Here is a 23,365-nt window from a genome sequence, read left to right as displayed (position 1 = left end):
CTCCATGCACGAGCACCAATCAAGTCTCGCTGCCGAGTTCACACTCACCTTTTCATCCCACTGCCAAACACGCCACAGATCATTGATGTTCAGCTCTGGTTCCACGTACTCCTTCCTGTAGAAGGCTATGAATGGGACCTGGGCCAGATCAGAAAGCATTGGAAAAGGATAGGTGCCTGTGCTCCTACCATACAGCGCAAGACATAAAAGCATGAGGCATATGCTCGGTCCTCCTGAAGGGGCTGCAGCTCTCCCTCAGCCGCTGGGTCTTTCATCCCAACTCACCTCAAAATGCTGGTTACGCATGAAGTTCAGGGCTTCCTTAATCTTCTGAATGGTGCTGGGGCCCTTGCGGTTGAAGCTGGTGCCGGTCTGACCACGGTCCAGGTAATCAGAATTTTCCTAGAAGAAAGGGGTTGATGGCTACAGGTAGAGCTTCTCGCAGCCCCCTCTTGCCAAACTGACAGAGCAGGCCAGCCTTGCTGACATTCCATTGGGAGCTTCCCCAGTGAAGTTTACCCAGATTGGTTCAAGACATTCAAATCACCACCCCATTCACCGAAGGCTCAATTCTCCAGTTCACAAATGCACAACAGCTGCATTACAGCACCGCCATTAATCCTCTGTTGTCCACTTTACTATCCTTAACAGGACTTCTTCCTCATGGCAGGGATCCTTCCACAGAAGACAACTGAACCCCAAAAGCCCACTGTGTTCAGTTGTCAATAAACACAACCTCCACAGAAACATGTAAAAATGGAATAGGCTTTGGAACCTGAGCAGAGAGCCTACACAATAAGGCACTACCTGCTAACGGCTTCAGGATGACAGATCTTACCTGCTGGGAGATGGTGGGCATAGCAAAGGCGTTCCGGTAGATCCAGTCAGCTTCTTCTTCCAGTTCATCGTCTTCAGCATTCTTTACACCAATAGAGCGAAGCTGAAAGGGGGAAAGACCAAATGCAAGAGGTGAGGCTTGCTTCAGAAGCCCAAGTGGGCGGAGACCGTGTTCCAAGACTGCTGAGGCAAAAAGCAAGCAGAGAAACAGACGGAGCTCCTCACCTGGAACCTTTCAGGCATGTCCGTTATCCGAATCTCATTGTCCTGGTCTGTCAGGTGGCTGCTCTCCAGCTCACTGGGCTCATACATCTCGAAAATGCTGCGGCGACTGACCCGCTTCTTGGCCGTCTTCTTGGCTCGGACACGAGTCTCGCCTCCTTCTGCCTCGTCAGCCTCATATTCGTATTCCTCCTCCAGATCCTCGTCATACTCATTATATTTCTCAAACTCGTCATAATCAAAGTCTACTCCAAAGATCTCCTGGGCCTCTTGCAAAGCCCTGGGAAAGCAAGGAAATACGTTTTTGGACTCAGTGTCACAGGTGCTCAATGGAATCATGCCCATGACATGCCTTAATGGGATGGAGCAGCCAGTGAGTACCTAACCCCAAGGCAACCCCTTTCTTCCCACCAAAAGAGTCACACGTGTCGCTGATAGAAACCCCAAGCTCCGGCAAAGTAGGGTACTTCCACCACTCGGTGGACAGATCTCTCCAAGGTAAGTGCCTGAGACTCAAGGAGAGCCATAACCTTCCTTGTCCTGACTTACGCATCTGTATAGCCAGGGAGCTTCTTCCTCCACTTCGGCTTCTTCAGAGGCTGCCCATCGTCATCAACAATGAAGTCATCAATGTCTAGAGAAAGAAAGCACCATGCAAAGTTCAAAGGCTGTAAGAACATGGCACTTGCCTCCCTCCCAACTTCAGGAAACTCTGAGCCTTGATGATTTATTAGCCCTACTGTGACTAATAACAGATGCAGAACTGTTTATGCCTACAAACCCCTTAACTAATTTGATTCTGCTTACAAACCCAGTGCCCAGATTCTTCACCTCATACAGTGGGGAAGGGCTCAGAACTCATCCTAGTACTTATCAACGTCCCCTTTGGACTAGTGCCTACATACTACTGCTCCGCAATTTCACCCAACGCCTTCTGCTCCATTCAGAACTCTGCGTGTTGTCAATACTTACCAGACTCATCTTCTTCCTCTTCCTCATCATCATCGGCAGGGCCAACGGGACCTTCAACAGCATCACCTCCCTCCTCTCCCTCCCCATCTTGGAAAATTTCTTCAGCAATTGCTTCCTTCTCATGCTCTTCTTTCCCGTAATCCTCTTCTTCATCATCCTCATCATCCGACATCTTGCGCAGCCGCCTGAATTTTTGCTGCCAAGAGGCACAGCTTGTTGAATCTCTACATCCTTGACAGTTACACATTTCCTACTATCCCACAAGGGGCAGCCCTTCCTCCTGCCCAGGACAATTTCTCCCCTAACCCCTTGCGCTGCCAAAGAAATATTTCAGTTTCCTTGGGCAGTGAGATCAGCCAAGAAAAGGCCAAGACCAGTGGCTCTTCTGCCCACTCCACTCCCAGGAGAAGCTGCACAAGGGAGACATGTGGCTAAGAACGTGGCTGCAGCGGCGAGATCAAACAGCACCATGCTTGAGGCACTGCTGCCACAAGCACAAACACTGGGGCTTCCGGTTAAGAAATTAGTATTTCACAGAGCATGAAATCATAACTTTCACATCCTCTAAAAGTATAGCTAGCCAATAATCAGCAAGCTTTCATTACACCGAGGATCCCATCTTCCCTAACCCTGCCACGTCCCTCCCTCAAGAAGAGCAGGGAGATCACCAGGGAGCTCCAAACTCACTCGTTTAACTTTGACACCCAGGTTTTCTTCAATGAGGTCAAAATCATCATCCTCAAGGCGGTCATCAAAATCTGCCAAGAGAGAGGTCAAGCTACCATCCACACAAACAAGGAAGCGGGAGGGGGGACATAGTTTAGCCCCTCCCAGGACACAGGGTGAGATAAAGGGGTAATGGCACCCATGCCCCATTAAGAATAGTAGTGCAAAGCCCCCCAAGAAGCAGCAGTCCACTGGCCCCCGCCCAACACTTACTGCGCTTCCTCTTCTTATGGCCGACATCATCCTCAGAGTCTCCTGAATCACTGGCCTCTTCCTCTTCCTCCTCTTCCTCGTCATCATCATCGTTAATGAACCCTTTCAGGTTCCCTTGCTCATCCTGGTCGTCCAGGTTCTCCTCTTCCTCTTCATCTGAAAGACACGGCAAAAGAGAAAAAAAAAATTACTCAGGCACAGGATGTCGCAAAGATATGCTTTGCAGTAGTATAAACAGGAAGAATTGTTCCACAGACCTCATTTTTCAGGTAGCCCCATTCACCTGAAGCACTATGATGAGCTGCGGAAGGACTAGCAGGTGGACAGCACAAAGGAAACGGCTCTCCCGACCCTGACAACTCGCTTGGATCACATCATTCCAGACACTGTCATATTTAGATACAGCATACACCGAACGTTTTCACAACCAAGAGGCCTGTGACACCTTAAAGCCTAACAGAATGCCGAGGACTACCTAGCACAGCTTGCTCCTTGGGAGAAGAGGAACTCCTTGTGTCCTCCACTATGCTGCATCTACTCTGGAAGCTCCAAGGGAAAGGCCCCCCTGCCTCCTCTCCAATAGCAGACTCCCATTCAAGCTGGCTCGGAACCAAGACATGCCCACTTCCTGCACTTCCAGAGTCTCCCCCTAGAAACAGCAACAGTGGAGGGCTAGAGATGAAGCCTGGACCAGGTGAAAGAGTTCACACCTGGCAGCTCAGGCATCCCACAACCCAGCCTATCTCAGGAGGGAAAGGCAACTCTTTAGATCTTGGCAGGTTCAGGGATCCTTCAGGGAAGAAGCGGGGCTCTCCTTTCTTGCAGTTGCCTTACCCTTTGCTAGTTCAGCATCTTCTATCAACCAGCTTGTGCTTTAATCTGGAGAGCAGCTTATCGCTAAGTTCCAGATCTGCCTGCCTACCTTTTGCGGCCATTCCCAGCTCCTTCCCAGCTCCAGCCTTGACCCTTGAATCCTGCCCTGCTTGTTGTTGCTTACCTGCAACCTGGCTGCCCAAATTGCCAGGTACAGAATGGGATGCAAAAGTTTAGAGTCCCCTTCAGGTGCACGTTACTCTTAGTCAACAAATACAGGACAACAGTTTGTACATTTGATGACACGTGCAAAAACATATAACAGTGTGTGGCATAGTGGTTACTCTACTGATCGGGGAGGTGCTAATTCAAATCCCTACTCGGCCATGAAGCTTGTTGGGTGAACTTGGACCACAGCTCATTGGCAGAGCATCTGCTCTGCACGCAGAAGGTCCCACGTTCAATCTCCGGAATGTACAGGCACGGGACTGGGTAACAGGTGATGTGGAAGACCTCTGCCTGAGACCCTGGAGAGCCACTGCCAGTCAAGAAGACAATACTGATGGTGATTCGGTATAAGGCAGTTTCAGGAGTAGTCATTCTACTTCAGCCTGAACTACCTTGCAGCATTTCTGTGATGATAAAATGGAGGGGGACAGAACAACGTACACCACTCCAAGATCCTCAGAGCAAGGGCAGGATAAAAGTGTACTAAATAAATAAATATTCTGAAACATGTTTTCAAACGTCACAAGATGGTGTGGGTTTTAGGGCTTACTATCAGGCAGATTTTAAGTAGAATGCCATGAACACTTAAGATGAATACCCCAAGGCACTGAAGCAAAGCAAAGCAAGCTCACCATCTTCTTCCTCCACAAACTTCTTGGGTGCTCTGGGAACAACTTCCCCGTCCTCATCGTACTCCTCCTCAGACTCCTCAGCTTCACTCTCCACAAAGTCAGACATGGCTGCAGTCGGAGAAAAACTGTCTGAAGAAGAGAAAAGAAGGGGCTGAAGGGGCACAAGACAGAGGCGTCCCCCTGCCCCCAGCCAAGTTGCAGCACCTGGAGGAGGGGGAAAGGGGAGCAAGCCAGGATTACACGCACACCCAAGCCCAGAGGATGGTATGGAAGAGCATAACGCAGCTCTCGAATGCTCAGCCGGTCCCAGTCTGTAAGCTGAGAGCTCAATGCAAGAAAAAGTGAGTTTTTCGGAGATGGAAGACCTATAAAGGTAAACTATTAAAGCACAGTTTTACAGCTATTTGTAAAAAGCTTTTTAAAGTTGCAAAAAACTTTACGATGTTTTCCTTCACAAATATCCAGTGAAGTAGGATTCCTTTACTGCCATCACCAAAACCAGATGCAGCGGAACTAAAACTCCCATGGTTGCTTTGCAAAATTGCACACATGGAGAAACCGAACATATCAATTCCAAACGTTATCAGCAGTCATTAAGAATTGTGAACAATACAGGCTTTTTTTTTAAAGCACTTGATTAGCCAGCAGTTTATATGACTGAACTCTGTGTTTTGGCTGCATAGCAAAAAGCAGTGACTGGAGACGGGGAAGCACTCTGGGCTTGTGTAAAAGCCGATTGTGCTGTACACTGTGCTGTGCATAAGTACAGCAACTACATGAAGAAGCCTGCACAGGTTGCAAGAAGGTAAACCAATCATCAAAAAAATGTCTGCCTGATGAGGTTTGAACTGGTCCTTGTTTGAGTATCTCTAAATGAGCAGTACAGAGGTCAGAAGTTTTCTGAATTCACTGCTTTCAGTTAGAACAGAGTAAGTTGTTGCAGAGATATAAGGCAAAAGGCATATGAAAAGGCATACAACAGTCAGTGTGGTGTAGCGATTAGTGTTGAACTAGGATCTGGGAGACCCAGGTCTGAATCCCTGCTTTACCATGGAAGCTCACTGGGTGTTTGGGCCACATGCTCTCAGCCTAACCTGTTTCATAGGGTTATTGAGAGGATAAAATGGAGGCAAGGAGAACTATGTAAGCTGTTTTGGGTCTCCATTAGGGAGAAAGGCAAGGTATAAATAAAGTACATAAATAATAGATGCAGCACCGTTCACACAGAAAATCCAGGGCCCCCATACACAACTGTGTTTTTCATTATTTCTGTAGCACAACTGTTGCCACAGGCATATTAACAGTATTCTGTAGATAAGATTATTGTTTCACACCCTATGCAAGCCTGAATTATCAAGCATCTTGCTCTGCCACTTGCCTTTGTTACTCAGAATCAGTGCACTCTCTCTCTCTCTCTCTCTCTCTCTCTGTTCTTCTGATATTACCAGACCCCCCAAGCCACCTCTCTCACTGCATAAGACATAACCAAGAACTGCAACTAATAGTCAGATGGCACAACAGGAGGGAAAAAAGCAGGCAGGCATTTGCCCTTCTTTTGCTCGTATACTTCACAGCTCACACACATTTTAACCAGGGCTAGAAAATTTCCAGTCTCCCAATCACCTCTGGGCTCTTCTTCTGATGCTATTGCCCAGGATTCTGAAGCGCAGCCTAAATTCTCAATCCATGCCTGAATATCCTAGAACTCTGAGGCTGGTAGAGAGTAATTTGAACAAGTTTCTGCCCTCTTTGATATCTTTTGTCCACTGCCTTTCCAGCCCTAATCATCCTGTGTCCAAATCACGACATGCATTTTGAACATCAACTTTCTTGTCTCCCCAAGTCTTTTATTACTGAACACTTCAGTCAAGTCAACAAAAAGTGCTTCCCTCCGTTGGGAAATGTTGCTTCATCACATTGTCATCCCACCTTTCTTCCAATGGTAGCTGCTAGAGAACTTTCATGGTAGATTCAGAGCCCCAGACTAAAGTTATACCACTGTGATCTCAGCCATGGCCTCAATCCAAAGAAGTCCTGCTCAGAGAGGAGCACAGAACAGAGAACTCAGAAGAACAAGAAGCATGTGCAACTGGACATGAGTGCATACGTGTGAGGAAGGGACAACAGGAAGCCTGCACCTTCTATGAGAAAACTGGGCATGGGTCCTGAAGATGCTCAGGAGAAAGGTGGACACAAATACTTTAAATAAATGAAAAATAAAACGATCAAAAGCATTGGCAGAGCAGAGCTAAGCGGATCACAGTTGCGAGCTGCAAAGTGACCCTCTTATTCAACAGCAACTACATGCTGAGAGGGGAAACGATGAAAAACACTAGGAACAATGTGGCGCTTTTATTCATCTAACCCACTTCTATGAAGCACAAAGTGGTTAGCAAACCCCAAAATACATAATATTAAAATCATCACTTTCCTAAAAACATCAACACCCAAAACAAATAATTGTTTGGTGAGAGCCAATTTGGTGTAGTGGTTAAGACTGGTGGGACTCTAATCTGGAGAACTAGGTCTGATTTCCCGCTCCTCTGCTTGAAGCCAGCTGGCTGACCTTGGGTCAGTCATAGCTCTGTCAGAGCTCTCTCAGCCCCATCCACCTTACAGGGTGATTGTTGTAGAGATAATAATGACATACTTTGTAAACCACTCTGAGTGGGTGTTAAGTTGTCCTGAAGGGCGGTATACAAATCAAATGTTGTTGTTGTTATTATAGATATTTATTTACTTTAAAAATGTATACCCCACCTTTCTGCCCTCATTAGCACAACCAAGATGCAAAAAAAATTAGAAACATACATAATAAAAACACTGGTGCCAAGCCATGTAGGGATTTAAAGCACTTTGAATTGTGGCCAGAAACAGACTGGGAGCCAAATCTAGCATATGGGCCAAACCTAGCATATGGTCCCTACAAGCCACTCCAGTCAATATCCTGGCTGCAGCATTCTGCACCAACTAAAGCGCAATACTTCTCAAGAGCAGTCCCATACTGAGTGCACTGCACAGTGGCTAGATCTTTTCCACGCAAGAAGGCTGCAGCTGGCTATCCAGTTGAACTGGTAAAAGGCACTCCTGGCTACAGAAGCCATTTTCTTATACATCAGAAGACCTGGGTCCAAGAGCACTTCCAGACTACAGACTGGTCCATTCAAGGGGCAGTGCAATCCCACCCTGAACAGGTGACACTTCAAGTCCCAGGTCAGACTTTCTGCTCACCAATTGCACTTCTGCCTTTACAAGACGGTTGTGTTAAGGAAACATCTGCATTCTTAGTTCATCATAACATTTATAGAAGTACTTCACCTGCTAATTTTCAAGGCATTTCACATGGGTTATCTCAGTAATTACCACAACCCTGTAAGACATATGAGTATTATTATCACAGTGGTATGTGGGCCAACTAGTGGGTGCATGATGGTGGTGAGATTTGCACTAGACACTTCACAATTCAGTTGTATGAACAATCCACAGTTCTTCAAATACAATGTACACTCAAGCGTTCTACAGAGTGTTTCCTGTACATTTTTCTCTGTACAGGCCAGTATTATCCCATCTGGCAGAGGGCTAGGGAGGGAAGCAAAAGCACACCAATGAGGCGATGGACTAGGTAAGATCGGAGCTGGAGGCATCCTTGTTCAACTCCATTTTTAAACATCCATGGACTAGAGCCCACTCTGGGAGATGCGCTATGGTACAAAACAGTCATGTCACCCTCCGCTGCTAGTGCTCAAGGCAAAAAACCAAGCAATTCTCAGCGTAATTTACAGACTGAGGAAAAACAACTAATCCAAATTCTACAATCAACACAGCCATTCAAAAGCAGAAGGGATTCATGTCTATCTGATCAGATGTGGTGAAAAAACACGGCGGTGAGGTTCTACGTAGGTCTGGGGTGGAGGAGCCAGGCATCAGGCATTGCACTCGCTAAGATTTTAATGGAAGTATTATCTGCCTGCAACTCTCATGTGCTTAATCCTCGTGAGCACTGCGCTTAATCCTTCCCTAAAAGAAATGATGCGCTCTTGCCCTTTCTTTTTACTAACTGCGATAATTTGTTTTCTTTTTCCTTAAAAGTTGCATATTTTCACTGTCATTCATTTCAAAAAAGCGTTCTTAAAAATAACATCCCGTTCTTTGTGTCAGAGACTGCAGCCTTTGTTCACATAAACACCTAATCCAAGAATCCTCCCTAATTAGGACAATGGAATCAGCAATAAGCACATAACACCAAAGGCACAAAACTGCCTTGAAATTGCCATGACCCAGAGCCCTCTACACAGAGCTCTTAGGAGCCTTGCCTGGAGAACAGTAGAGCAGATCTATGCTGCATGAAGCATTTTCAGACAGAAATATGGCTAGACAAAAATATACAAGCAATCCTTGATTTGAAAATAAAACTGCAGGCTGAGAGTAAGGCTCCCATTGTGGTCCATCCTCCCACTATCCGGCTGTTATGACATTTCTAGTACAGACAGGAAAAGATTTGTCCGGGTCCTAGGACCTTCTAATCACAAGTGCAGGAACACAGCTCTACACACAGGGAAGGGGGGACACAATACAAGGCCCATAGGCTGTATCCATTCCGGCAGCACTATGCTGCAGTGCCCCAACTGGGGAGTCAGTGTTCTGACCCACCCTGTGAAGCTTCCTGCTGTGTTCCAGAAGGACCATGGAAAGCCATGTGCAGGGAAGGATCAGAATATCAATTCCCAACTGGGGCTGGTGTTCTGACATCCCCATACACACCTGGCAGAGTTTCTTGCGGCATACGAATGCAGCAATCAATTAACAAAGGGTGGGGAACAAAAGTCACAATGCCAACACCCTGAAAGCCTCAGAACCATCTTTCTCCAGGCAAGCTGCTCACTGTTATCTATGCTAGGATATAGCAAAATGCTTGTGGGGGTGGGGGGTTTAGAACAGTGGCTCTCAGCTGGGAGGCCATGTTTTGATCCCCCCTCTCTAGTGAAATATCTTGAGAACAGAGTAGCAGCATTTTGATCTCCCTTTTTCAGAATGAGAAGCTTCTCAACTCAAACATCTATGTGGGCCATAATGGAGCCATGGAATAACCCACAGTCAACAGCCCTTATAGCCCACATAACGGCTGGCATTATCCAAAGACCCTCAGCACTTTTTAAGAGCACAGCACCAGAGAACCCTATTAACCAACCTCGAGTAAAGTCAACCAGGAGTTTAAAAATGGTAGTTTTCTTACAAATTTCCCTTCCCATTAATATGCAGTCAATAGGATGTGATGTTTACAAGACTGAATATAGAAGATCCAAGTTGAAATAGCCTCAAAACTGGTTCCAACTTGCAAGAGAATGAACTGGTCAAAAAGACTGCACCATTTCAGAGCACAAGTGTGTGTGTGTGAGGGGGGTCATGTTTTGAAATGCTTCTTTTATAAGGGAAAGCCTGAAAACTGAGAACCAGCACAGCTTGAAGACGAGAAGAGAAAAAGAAAGCCTCTCTCCTCTTCTGTTGTTTTTGTATTCGCATGGAGGCATCCTATTACCTCCAGACTGTCTCCTCAGCCCTCCCGCTCGTCCGAATCAGACCCTCTGCTGGGAGGGGATTTAAACCCGAGACACGCCTCTATGCCTCAGCCTAGAGTAGCCAGAACGAGAAATGCGACAAGCCTGCCTTTGGTGCCACGAAGCCTTCAAAAGGGACAGGATATATATATATATATTATCACAGAAACGGATCCCGCCTCGTCTTGGTAGGCAAAGGACAAAAAACTACCCACTTCGCACGAACCGGCCAAACCACCCTCCTGAAGCAGGCAAACAGACGGGGCTGGAGGGCTGCCAGAGCCCGAGCTGCCGCCTTGTTTGAGGGCCTCTTCGAAAGCAGAGGGCGAGCTTCAGCCGCAGCCCTGCCCTCCTTCTGGGGTGGGGGGCGCACGCAGGGCCCCCGCCCCTTTCCCAGGGCTGCTGTTTTCTCAAAGCCCCCCCCCGCAAACATACACACAAATGGATCTTCTCAGCCTCCCTTTTAGGCCTCACCAACCTGGACGCGCAAAACCAAGCCTCGGCGGCGTTGACGCCCTCGGAGTCTGCCTCCACCCCCACCCCCCGGGAGAAGTCGGGCCTTCAGGCGGAAAAGGAGAGGCCGCCGCGTAGGCCTCGACGCAGGCCTTCGAGAGAAGAGGGAGGAATGACCGAGCTTACCGAAGGAAAGGAGCGCGCCCCCCGCCCAGCCTCCTTCCCCGCCAGCGCCTCTCGGAGGTAAAATGGAGGCCTCGCTCGCTCAATCAGTGGCTGCGGCGGGGGTGAGGAGCAGAAAAGCGCAGGAGGGCCAGCTAGGCGGAGCGGCAGGCCTCTGTTTCCGGTGTGCCTGGAGGCTGTCAACTGAACTTCCGGTATGAATCCCTGCGGACAACAAGATCTAGAAGAGAAGAGGCGTTGAAGGCTTTTCAAGAAACAAGCTGAGCTTCCGGTCTGAAGAGCGCTCCGCTCTATCCGAAGTATCTATGGGATTCAAAGAAAACCGGATGTGGGTTTGTAGAGGGCCACGAGTGCCACATACTCTCTGTATGATAGAGATGGAAGCCTCCACTTGTAGAGTTACCAAAAAAAAGACTTCGTCAGGAAGACCATATCCATTGCCGGAAATTCCGGTGTATCGCGAACGTAGTTCCTCTTCTCCTTCTGAGGCGGGCAGACAGACTCTTTCAGAGTCTCTTTCCCCTCATTTACCCATCTCCAAAATGGCGAGTTTCAATTCGGAAGTTTGTCCTTGTAGAGGTTTTATTTCCGGTTTCATTGCTGGTGTGCCTGTGGGGTGGGTGGAATGGTGACCCGGAAGCCGAACACGGTCCCTTTCCTGCCGCTGTGGTGATGACGCTTCCGTCGCTGCCCCTCCCGTCTCATAAAGAAATGGCGGCGGGGAGGCCTGGTAAGCTCCTGGCTGCGCTGCTCCTTCTCGAGCTGGGCTCCGCGATGGGTGGCTGGGTGACCTGCGGCTCGGTGGTGAAGCTGCTGAACGTGCGCCACGGAGTCCGGCTCCATTCGCACGACGTCCGCTACGGGTCTGGTAAGCGGGAGAGCTTCTTTTGAGTTGCTTCCCCGCGTCTTGAAAGGGAGAGAAACATAGCTTGTCTTTGTTTGGGAGCTCTTGCCGCGCATAGTGGGAGCCATCCTGGGGAAGGGGGTGTAAGTGGTATCTGCTCCCCGTGCCCCCCAAATGGGAGCTCTAAAGACACCTAGTGGCCCAAACTCACCTCTAAGTCGAGCACTTCTTAAACCCTGTATGATCAGTGGGCAGTGTTCAGTTCACAGAGGAGGAAGGAAATCGTAACAGCTGTAAAAGCATCTGCCCGAAGGAGTATCCGGCGCAGTTGAAAAGTAGCATTTAGATTATGGATTTGAGTCCAGAGGCACCTTAGAGACCCCCAAGATTTTCAGGATATAAGCTTTTGAGAGTTAGAGCTCTCTTCTCCAGATGACTCTCAAATGTTTATACTGACAATCTTGGGGGTCTCTGAGATGCCACTGGACTCAAGTCCTGCTGTTTTACTCCAGACCAACACAGCCAGTTACCTGAAACTATTAAAACTCTGGACAGATTGAAATAAAGAATTGCATTGCTGTCTAGAGCTCAACGGCAGCCTCTCCAGATGGTACTTACAGTGGTGAGACTGACCTCCTGGTGCTGCAGCTAAGAAAGTGTTGATCTAACACCCCAGGAGGGAACTCAATGTATTTTAAGCATTTTGCACATGCCCCTGCATTGTGTCCTGACAGTAGTTCTGGAGCTGAGTGGTCTTAGATCATTTTATCCCTTTGCCTCTCCCCATAGATCCTTCAGGCCAAACTGTTTACCTTTCCCATGGGCCCAAATTGGTTTTCAGCTGTGGCCTTGTTCCTGTTACCTATCAGAAACTATATCCCAGGCTTTTGCAGGGGCATCCAGCTTTTCCTGCTGCTGAACTTTTACACAGAAACTTCATTTGGTGTGAGCTGGGTGTACCCTGGCTGTTTAAATATATAACAGTATTTTCTTATTTATGCACTGTACATGGGATTGCTTGCATGTGGAAGATACCATTAATACACAAAGCTAAAGCAGCTAGATTATGCTCCAGGACAATAGCATGATCAAATTTACATCTTCTACTGGGCAGAGTTGATGTTTGATTCACTAGCTGGCTTGCCTGTGATTTTACGTGGGAGCATAGACATGACTTCAAATTCTGAATTTTTGAGTAAGAACTTTCTTTTTTAAAAAGCAGAATGTACTCTGAAAATTTAGTTTGGATTAGTTTACGAATCTTAATTTATAGGCATACAAGCACTTTTTTCCTGTACAGAATTGATATGGCTTATCTGGTCCTGTAGGTATGGGAGAGAAAATTCTAGGTTTTTTACTCTACTATCTGAAAACAGAAGGCGTTTGGGTTGCCACAAGTGACATTTCTCTCATGTTTCTGTCTGTCTTCTTCCCCATGATTGTTAGTGGCTCCTGTTTCCAACTTCTTTTCCCAAAACCCTTTTCCCACCTACCCACATTATTTTATCTGTCTGATGGTTCTAACGACACAGAAATTTATTTTTACACCTTTATTTTTAGACCTTTATAAAATGTATATTACATCCTCAAAGCATTTTCAGCATAAGTCTCCATAATTCTCCAGACAGAGTAGAAACGTGCTGTGCAAAGGGCCACAACTAACTTCGGTCTTCCTGTCTTGCACAGGCAGTGGACAGCAGTCAGTGACGGGGATTACAGCCATGGATGACAGCAACAGCTACTGGCGTGTTCGGGGCAAGATGTCCACTGTGTGTGAAAGGGGCATTCCTGTAAAGTGTGGTCAGGCAATCAGACTGACCCACATCAACACAGGCCGTAACTTGCACAGTCATCACTTCACATCACCCCTCTCGGGCAACCAGGTGAGGTTGGGTGGGCTGGAGTGCAGGCTTGACCCACTAGCTAGAATCCGATCGGACCAATAGCCCATCTAATTCAGCATCTGGTTTCACACAGTGGCCAACCATTTGCCCTGAAGGGCTAGCAAACAGGGCATAGAGGTCAAGGTCTTTCCCTGATATTGCCTCATAGCATTGGTATTCAGAGGCTTGGAGGAGAGGGCCCTCAAGTCATAGATGACTAATGGCAACCCCCTGGTAGAGTTTTCATGGCAAGAGACTAACAGGTGGTTTGCCATTGCCTGCCTCTGCAACTCTGGTCTTCATTGGAGGTCTCCCATCCAGTTACTAACCAAGGCCAACCCTGTTTAGCTTCTGAGATCAGATGAGGTCGGGCTTACCTGGGTTATCCAGGTGAGGCTTACCATCTCTGAATATGGAGTTCTGTTTACTCACCACTGCTAGTAGCCACTGATGGACCTCTCCTCTATGAATTTATCTAATCTCTCTTTAAATCCATCTGTGCTTGTGGCCATCACCTCAGTTTAATTACTCATTAAGTGAAGAAGTATATCCTGAGCAGTCCTAGAGTCTAGCTTTTCCTCATAAGGAAAACCTCATTATTGGATTACTACAACACACTACATGGGGCTGCCCTTGAAAACAACCTGGAAATGACAACTGGTCCAGAATGTGCAGCCTGACTATTGTTAGGGACTCACTGCTGGGAATACGTGTCACTCATTTTGAAGCAGCTACATTGGTTACCAGTCTTTCTGAGCTCAGCTCAATGGTTATTACCTTTAAAGCCCTACATAACCTAGGAACCACATATATAAAGGACCGTCTTCTTCCATATGTCCCTGTACACCAACTATGGTCTTCAGGCAGCCATCTGTTAGTGATCCCACCTCTTAGGGTGGCCCATCTGGCATCAGCCTGAGCACGGGCCTTTTCCACTGTGGCCTGTGCTCTGTGGAATGGGCTTCTTGAAGAGGTGAAGGGAGCTCCCACCTTGGTGATCTTCAGGAGGCATTGTAAGGCCTGTTTGTTTACCTGGCCTTTTGAGGTGGTTTGAATGACAGGCGTCTTTTAAGGTGGGGGAAGGGGGATTCGGGGTTGTCATTTTGATTTTAATTGTAAATGTTTTTAATCTAATACTGCAAGTCGCCTTGAACCGTAAGGAAAAGCCGGGTAAAACATTTTATTTAATAAATAAGAAAGTTACTGCACTTGTCTTGGCTGCTGTCTTCCGTTTTTCCAACTCTGCAATGTCCTTTTTGTGGTACAGTAACCAGAACTATATACAGTATTCCAAATGAGGCTGCACCATGGAGCTATACCCAGGCATTACAGTATTTGCTGTTTCTTTCTTTCAATTGATTTTCGAATAATCCCCAGTATGGAATTTTCCTTTTTTACATCTGCAGCACACCAGATTAACATTTTCATCAAGCTATCCATTACAGCCCCAAGGTCTCTTTCCCGCTTGATATTCCCCAGTTCATCAGTCTGGGATTTTTTGTTCCGCTGTCCGTCGCTTTAAATTTGCCTACACTAAACTGAATTTGCCACAGAGTTGTCTGTTCACCCAATTTAGAGAGAGTCTTCTGGAGTTCCTCACAGTCCTCTTTGGTTTTCATCGTCCTGAATAATATGGCAAACTTGGCCACTACACTGATCACCTCCGGTTACGGATCGTTTCTGAACCAACTAAATAGCACCAGTCCCAATCCCAATCCCTGCTCGCTTCCCTTTATTCTGAGGAATATCCATTCATCCCTATTTTCTCTTTCCGATTTAACCAGTTTTTAATCTGTAAGAGTTCTCATCCTCTTATCCCTTACCTGCTAAGTTTACTCAGGAATCTTTAGGTGATGGACTATGTCAGAAGCTTTTTTTTGAAGTCCAAATATATAATGCCTACTGGATCACCCTTGTACGAGTGTTTTTTAACCTTCTCAAAGAAAATTGGTGAGGCAGGACTTCTGTTTGCAGAAGCAACGCTGATTTTCCATCCGTAGGCTTAGTTCCTCTGCATGCTTAATAATTTTGTCTTTAACAATAGTTTCAGTAATTTATCTCAAATAGACTTTAGGGCAAGTGGCCTGTAACTTCCAGGATCCCCTCTAGACCCCTTTTTAAAAAAATACAACATTTGCCATTTTCCAGACCTCTGATACAGAGGCCAATTTTGGCAATAAGTTACGTACCCTAGTTAGTAGCTCTCCATACTATATTGTCACTTTATACTGTGTGTAAGGTTGACTGTAAGTCTGAAGCCTCAAATGCTTTGCAGTGGGATTACAATGCCTCAGGAAGAATTGGGATTTATCCTGCTGGAAGTCTTCCAGGCAGCGAGGGCCACCCATCTGAGGTGCAGGTGAGAGGGATTGTCTCCTCTCTACAGGGATGGGGATGTATTCAGGGATATACTCTTCCCCTATAGATGTGTATGTTCTTGTTCCATGATTTCCCCCCAAAGTGGAGTGACATGTTGAACCCTCAGATTCAGCAGGGGAAGGAAGAATACTTGCTTTTGCTCTTCCTGACTTGGCTTGGTGTACTCTTTGTGGAATTCTTTCCATACCTTCCAAAATCTTTGTTGTTAGCCATATGCTATTCAGTTTCCCTTGTGAACAGAGGAAATATGTCTAATGTGATAGGCAGCTGAAAATTCAGCTGACATTTTCTCCTGTATTAAACTCTAGCCAGTAGCAAAAGTTTTCCTTATTCCCATTGCAGTAACTGTTATTTCTGCCAAGTTTCAGTGAAATGTGTTTTTGTCATTGATGGGCAGTAGATTCAGGACAGATCCAAAGAACACTGCATGCAATGTGTGATTAATTTGCGGAACTCACTACTGCTGTATCTGAATAAGTGAGCTGTGGCTCACGAAAGCTCCTACCCTACCACAAAATGTGTTCGTCTTATAGGTGTTACTGGACTCCTGCTCTTTTCTGTCACTGCTGCAAGAGACAGTGATGCTCACTAGCTCAGATGACTTTACATGTGATTTAGTCAAATCTGGAGGAGGAAAGGCCTCTCAGGGGCTCTTAGCCATGATGGCTGAAAGGGGAACCTCCATATACAGAGACGGTCTACCTATGAAAGCCAGTTGCTGGGAGGGCAACGACAGGAGGATGCTTTGGCCCCCGTGTCCTGCTTGTGGGCCTTCCAGGGCACCTGATTGGCCGCGTGTGTCTGATCTGGCTAGGATGCTCTTTCACCATTTCCCCTTCACTCTCTCTCTTCCAGGAGGTCAGTGCCTTCGGGGAGGATGGTGAAGGGGATTTCATGGACGACTGGATTGTGCTGTGCAGTGGCCCCTACTGGGATCAGGGCAGTGAGGTGCAGTTCAAGCACTCCTCCACCCATGTTCTACTTTCAGTGACTGGCGAACAGTATGGGCGGCCAATCCATGGCCAGCGAGAGGTGCATGGGATGGCTTACGCTAGCCAGGATAGCGACTGGAAGGCAATGGAGGGTATCTTTGTGAAGCCTACAGAGCAGCTGAAGATGGAGCTGCCCCACACAGAGCTCTGACAGCAAGAGGCTGTTCTCTCTGCCCCCTTGGGCAGGGCTGTTCCTGAACCACAGGTGTGACTTGGGATGCAGCTTTCTCTAGAAGACCCTGCAGAAGTGCCTAAATGTTTTCCCACCATGGGAGGAAGGATTTTTGCCATTGCACAACAGTATTTCCCTTTGCCGCTGCCCTCTTTCCATGCTGTCCTGTTGCTGACATTTAAGCACATATGTGCCTAGAAACCAGCCATAGACAAGCACTCCTTGGTCAAAGCACATTGAGAGTTTCATGGGTTTGATTCCACTAATGCTCTGTGTGTGGGAACAGAGATCCCACTGCAGATTTTTTTTAAAGGCCTTAATTTGGTGTGTAGCTATCCTGCTGTTAACAACCTCTTTGCTTTCTCCTGTCAAACTTGAAAGAAGCCTCTGAACCTCTGCCAGGTTCAGTGACTCACCGTGCTGGAGCCTAGTCACACTGCTTCAGCAGAAAATGAAACAAGCCTGTTTGTCAGCTGTGCCCTCTGACCTGGAAATTCTTTCTTGTATATCAGGGCTACTTAGGCTTTATTTAAAGGGGATGCTTGGAGAAGTAAAAGCACTCTGCTGTGGAGCTTGGCATTTGCACAGCATCTCTTTTAAGGCTATAGAAAAGAGCAAGAGTCCAGTAGCACATATAAGACTCACAGCTCACTTCTTCAGATACAGCTAGAATGTGAGTCCATCTGTCATTATATCTTGGAGAATGGATCTGAAGCTGTATCTGAAGAAGTGACTCAAGAAAGCTCACGCCCTACCACAAATTTTGTTAGTCCTATGAGTGCTACTGGACTCTTGCCCTTTTCTACTGCCACAGACAGACTAACATGGCTACCCATCTAGATCTATCTCCTTTAAGGCTGCCGCTCATGTGAAGCAGCTACATGACATGTCTAAGCCTAGCCCACCGTAACACACAGTTCCCCTGAGAGCATCTCTGGTTAAAGGAGGTGGTATGCAAGAGCCAAGTCCCATAGGATAATTATTTTGTCTCAGTTCAGCATCACCTGTGTATGAGGCCTGACATGTATTGAAAAGCCCTCTTTTCTATTATTCTATGTAAGCAAGATGCCTCTTGACCTGTGAGAGCATGTACAAGTATTATTATGGAAGCCCCACTCCTGGTGTGAGTGTGCTATGTTCTTGACATCCTCTGAACATAGGTGTGTTTATCCAAGCTTTCTGTTGATTTTTTAAAAAGTGATTGTAATGTAGGATTATTTTATTCTGGTACTTCCCCCCCCCCCACTTGCCTGTAAGCTATCTCAGTTGCTTTGGGGCGGGGAGGGGAGTGTGACAGACATTATTAAAACACACGGATAAAGGAAAGCTTCACACCTGAGCTACAGCACAGCAGGCATTCCAAAGCCAGACCCTAAAAATGCTGCATGAAAATCTGAACATAAGAAGAACCCAGATGGATCAGACCTGGGGTCCATTTAGTCCAACATCTCATTTCACACAGTAGCCAACTAGTTGGCACGGAGGACCAACAAACAGGGCACAGAAGCTGTGGACTTCACTTGGTTCTGCCTCCAGCTCTAGTACTTGCAACTTAGTTGCCTGTATATATGGATCTCTCTTTTACTGACCATGGCTAGTAGCCACCAATGGACTTCTCCTACATGAATCTGTCTAACCTCCATTAAAAGCCATTTGCACATGCAGCCATCATTATATCCTCTGGCAGTGCATTCCACAACTTAATTACTTAAGTAAAAAGTATTTCCTTGTGTCTGTCCAGAAACTCACCCGTCAGCTTCACTGGGTGCCCCTGAGTGCTAGTAGTATTGGGGTGGGGGGAGAGAGAGTTCCCTCTATCAATTTCCTTCACCTCTTGCATAGTTTTATAAACCTCTAGCATGTCTCCCCTCAATTGTCTTTTTACTGAAAAGTCCAGGACTCTTAGCCTTTCCTTATGGAAAAGGCACTCTGATCCCTTGCTCATTTTGGTCGTAGGCAGCCAGTTAATACAACCATTTTACACGTGGGAAGGAATGGAGAGGCTGATGGAGTAGCAATCATTCTCATTTTTCTGGTTAAATTGCATTCGCGTTCTTTTCGGAGAGGAAGGACACTAAACTGGCTGCGTTTTCAACAGTGAGGACTGCCTGGAAATTCTGGAAATTGGGATGAGAGGAAAACAGGCTCCTTCATCCCAGGAACCCTGGGGGGAGGCAGGCTGTAGCTTCTGAGTCAGTAACTTTAGGACTTTTATCTAAACTCAGTGTGGGCTCTGCTAGTAGATGTTCAGGTAAACAGACAGCTCTCATATTTTAATATTCTCAGACTGGATAGGCACGTTCTGTTTCAGATGAGAAACCCTGACTTGGAGCAATTTCTAGGAAGGATACCTCAGAGTTCTGCTTTTTATAGCACCGAATCTAACTTTAAAAATCACACACATCCCAAGTGCAGTACAGTAGAGGGGTTAGTTTACTGTGGAATTAGTTGGCTTTCCTAAGCAAAGACCTACTTGAATATTTCCTGGCATTATAAGAAGTCAGTGCTTCTCTAAAGTGCTTCAGCCCTGTCAGTCTCCCCCCAAAGTAACCCAATGATTCACAACAAAGCCGATGAAACAACCAAGTGACTCTCATAGAATCCAGTTTGTGCTTCTGGAATAATTGACCCATGAAACTGCCTTACACTGAATGAGACCTTTGGTCCATCAGGGTCAGTATTATCTACTCAGACCAACAGCAGCTTTTCCAGGGCCTCAGGCAGGTCTTTCACGTCAACTGCTACCTCATTCTTTTAACTGGAAATGCCAAGGATTGAACCTTGGACTATGAATGCCAAAGCAGATGCTGTACTGTTGAGTCACACCCCCTCTGCAAGGATAGGCAGACCCAACTTTCTGCTATCTTTATCTCCTATTTACAATTTTAAAATGGCACCTTTAGATGCTTTGCAGAAACTGACTGGCCTCTGTGTGTGTGTGTAAAGTGCCATCACATTGTGGCTGACTTATGGTGACCCTGTAGGATTTTCAGACCAAGAGATGCTTACCTCTGTGTAATGACCCTGGACTTCCTTGCTGGGCTCTCATAACAATACTAACTACAGCTGACCCTGCTTAGCTTCTGAGATCTGATGAGGTTGGGCTAGCCTGGGTCATCTATCCGACGAAGGGAAAGCTTCTGACGAGAACTGTGATTCTTGAAAGCTTATGCTACAATAAAATTGGTTAGTCTTAAAGGTGCTACTGGACTCTTTTTGATTTTGCTACTACAGACTAACACGGCTAACTCCTCTGGACCTGGGTCATCTAACTGGCTTGTTTATAATGTTTTCAAGGGCATCAGTTTGCCCACTGGGTGAAGCACGATGGGGGGTGGGGGGAGTCATTGAGCCAATCCAATCCAGTTGCTCCTGTTCAGCGCTATAGAGCTCTGGACTTTTTTCCATCTCAAGTTGAAATATCCCCTCTTTAACATCTATTCGGAAGATGAGGGATATTAGGCAAGGTTGCTCACTACTTAAGACTGTTTAGTGGGTCGCAATAAGAAGTAGTTAAAAATCACTAGCGCGACTACCTAAAATGTAGGTTTTAAGTATGCTGAAGTTCTTAGGAACATTAACTTGTTAAAGACCTCGTTTAGCGTCACATTTCCTAACTTCGGGCTATGCATTTGCATTCATTGTTTCACCCAAACACCAACCTTCACTTCGGAGAGCAGATTTCCTAAAGATGCCTTATGTTCACTGTTGAACGATTTGATAATTTGTGCTATTACCTGTAGGAAGTGCCAAATTTGATATTTCTAATAAACCTGAAATATTTTACCTCGTATGCCATGACTTACTTCATTATTTAGTGATATAATCTTGGCAGTTCTGTACAGATACCTGATGGGCTGCCTGCCATCGTACAACTTCTGGCTGTGAGCCTGCCACAGGGGTCAAGGTCAGAGATGGTCATTGTTTCCACGCAGGGGCCAGAGATGCCAGGCAGCATTTGAGTAACGTTGTAAAAGGAGATACGATATGGCTGGGCGGCGGACCGCAGGGAGCAAAGCAGAGGCCAAAGTTGAGCCTGGTCTCGGACTGGCGGCGGCAGCAGAGAGTTCCGAAGGCGAGGAGTGCGGTGGCAGCCTTGGGCTGCTTGGGGGGCACTTGAAGACCCGAGCGGGCGCAGAGCCAATTTTCTTTTATGCAACTAAGTGACTGGAGCCCGCAAGAAATCCCTCTGGCGGTTGCTCGAGGAGCCGAAGGTTTGCCCCGTTTGGAGGTTGAAGCTGCAAACTACATTTCCCAGGATGCTAGAGGAGGAAAAGAGCAACAGCAAACCGCTTGCGTGTGATTTTTGCAGCCGTGGCTGAAGTCTCTTTGGAGCAAGGAGCGACGAAGCTTGATTTTGAGTGGAGAGGGTGCATTTGCGAGAACAGAGCTCAACCGGCAGGAAATGGCTGAGGGGATGAGCGACTTTAACCAGACCTGCAAAGAATTGGGGGGGGGGGCGGGATAGAGGTTGATGATAATATAAATGAACTTCCAGTTTTATAGTTAGGAAACCTACCTTCCTTCCCACCCCCCCCCCCAATCAGATGAAAGGCCGGGCAATTTCTTAAGGCTCGCCATTCTTTAAAATAAGTCACAGTTCCTTAATAACCCTTAGGTTGTTACTATTGTTATTATTAGGTTAACGCTTAGGGCCACTTCTGAAGCTGGCACCGAAGCAGCTCCCAGCTCCTTTTCAAAATAAAAAGCCACTGCTGCTGCCCACTGACATCCTTTACAATGAAATCCTAAGCAGTGTTACTCCAGCCTAAGAACATTGAAATCAATGGGCTTAGACTGGAGTAACTCTGTTTAGAATTTCACTGCTAGAGAACCGCGCGAGGTCCAGCAGCGCGAGCACAGAGGGGGCGCGCGCGGTTTCCCGGGGCGCGGGGGGCGGGCCTGCCTGCCTCGGGGCGTGGCTTGTCCAGGTTCGGTCCCGCCCCTCCTCCGTGGGCGGGCTCAGCCGCGCGCGCTCCCGCGGCCCCTCCTAGGCGCTGGCGGCGACGGGCGGTTGGAAGAGGCCGGCGGCTCGCGGCTCATGGCTGCGCCGGTGCTGGGCGCCGTGCTGGGGGCGCTGCTGGCGCTGCTGGGCGGCCTCTACCTGGGCAGGTGAGCGGCGGCAGGCCCCGCCCCAAGCGGGGCAGCCCCTTTACTCCCCTCCCCCCAGTCCCCAGGTCCGCTTCGTTTTCTCCAGCGGAGCTGCAGCGCCCCGGGCCTGGCTGCACCGGCCAGCAGAGTGGCTGGGAAGCTGCCCGCTGCCCCCTGCGCGATCGCTGCACCCCCCTCTGGTTGCCTTCTTCCATCCCCTGCCCAGCCCTCCCTGGGGGGCTGCTGTCCTAGACCACCTCCCGACTATCCGTGCTGTGCATGGCCCAGATCTGCTCGCTCACTATGTGGTAGTTGGCGGCCCGGGCCCTTCCTCGGTCTCCTCTGACACAGGCCCCGTTGGCCGCTTAAATGCCCGTTTTCCTTCCAGCGCGGGGGGAGCACGCAGGAAGTCTCCCTTCCTTGTTTGACAACTCGTGGTGCTGCAATATGCACTCCCCGCCTCGCACCTACTGCTCTAAGGGGGCGTCGCTTTGCAATCTCCTTTAAATGCCAGAGCGCTGCCACGGAATAGACTTGATAAGACAGCCTCGGAGCATGCGTTGGGTGCCTTTCCTGCCCCACTGGATAAGTACAGCTCACTTGGGCCTAGTTGGGTCTGGTCTGGCTTCTCTGCTGGTTTCAGCACCTTTCTGCACCTTGTATGTTCATTTACATTAATTTTGGCTTGTCTAAGCCCAGCCCTTTAATTGCACCAGACCGAAACTTCTGTTCCAGCTCCTGAGCACAGCATTCCAGTATCCTTTTACCAGCTGCTGGAGTAGCATAAGTGTCCAAGGAGCCAGCTATGATTCTGCTGTACACGCTTCTCAGTTCTCTAAATTCAGCCTGTGGAATCCTGTTGTTTGTTTGTTTATTCAACTTTTTGGCTGCTCACCCTGCAAGCGGGTGCTGAGCAAATTATAAGTGTCAGTTTTTCGCCATGCAGAGCCTTGATCATCTAGGTGAAGAGTTTCTGTTTTAGGGAAACTAAATCACTCAGAGGTTGTGATTTTTGGTGCTGGCTCTTCTTTCTTCCGTCTTAGAAGATGAGCATCACTAGACTTTCCTTGACTCCTTTTGAGATTCCACCCGGTGAGCCTTGAAGTAGCCAGGTCTGGTTCTCACCTTAACCCCTAGAAAAGGAAGAAGGTCCTAGGAAGACGCAGCTGC

At 47.5% G+C, this 23,365-nt stretch overlaps 3 protein-coding genes across 4 annotated transcripts in view; 2 read left to right on the top strand and 1 right to left on the bottom strand.

Annotated features, from left to right (window-relative positions):
- The window catches only part of SUPT6H (SPT6 homolog, histone chaperone and transcription elongation factor), a 41,141-nt gene extending 30,150 nt beyond the window's left edge, over window positions 1-10,991 (bottom strand). The window contains exons 1-10 of the mRNA XM_055001032.1: window positions 10,838-10,991; window positions 4,644-4,772; window positions 2,971-3,126; window positions 2,719-2,789; window positions 2,032-2,227; window positions 1,609-1,693; window positions 1,063-1,339; window positions 839-940; window positions 286-402; window positions 49-138 (exon numbers count right to left, since the gene is read on the bottom strand). Coding sequence (XP_054857007.1) covers window positions 49-138; window positions 286-402; window positions 839-940; window positions 1,063-1,339; window positions 1,609-1,693; window positions 2,032-2,227; window positions 2,719-2,789; window positions 2,971-3,126; window positions 4,644-4,749 — 1,200 coding nt within the window. The 5' untranslated portion in view covers window positions 4,750-4,772; window positions 10,838-10,991. The remainder of the gene's footprint in view (window positions 1-48; window positions 139-285; window positions 403-838; window positions 941-1,062; window positions 1,340-1,608; window positions 1,694-2,031; window positions 2,228-2,718; window positions 2,790-2,970; window positions 3,127-4,643; window positions 4,773-10,837) is intronic.
- Window positions 10,992-11,501: 510 nt separating this feature from the next.
- On the top strand, window positions 11,502-20,883 carry SDF2 (stromal cell derived factor 2). 2 transcript variants are annotated; one of them, XM_055001918.1, is made up of 3 exons: window positions 11,502-11,564; window positions 13,365-13,561; window positions 16,796-20,883. In XM_055001918.1, the coding sequence occupies exons 1-3, from the start codon at window positions 11,507-11,509 to the stop codon at window positions 17,081-17,083; spliced, it is 543 nt and encodes a 180-aa protein (XP_054857893.1). In that variant the 5' UTR covers window positions 11,502-11,506; the 3' UTR covers window positions 17,084-20,883. The 2 variants fall into 2 exon arrangements, with proteins under 2 accessions (XP_054857893.1, XP_054857892.1); XM_055001917.1 differs by having other exon boundaries at window positions 11,517-11,702.
- Window positions 20,884-22,117: 1,234 nt separating this feature from the next.
- The window catches only part of BLTP2 (bridge-like lipid transfer protein family member 2), a 30,900-nt gene continuing 29,652 nt past the window's right edge, over window positions 22,118-23,365 (top strand). The window contains exon 1 of the mRNA XM_055001475.1: window positions 22,118-22,216. Within this exon, the coding sequence (XP_054857450.1) occupies window positions 22,146-22,216 (71 nt within the window). The 5' untranslated portion in view covers window positions 22,118-22,145. The remainder of the gene's footprint in view (window positions 22,217-23,365) is intronic.

This window comes from Eublepharis macularius, chromosome 17 (assembly GCF_028583425.1).
Source record: "Eublepharis macularius isolate TG4126 chromosome 17, MPM_Emac_v1.0, whole genome shotgun sequence".
NCBI lineage: Eukaryota > Metazoa > Chordata > Lepidosauria > Squamata > Eublepharidae > Eublepharis > Eublepharis macularius.
Note: the sequence above shows the minus strand (reverse complement) of the source record. Positions and strands in the feature narration are given on the sequence as shown.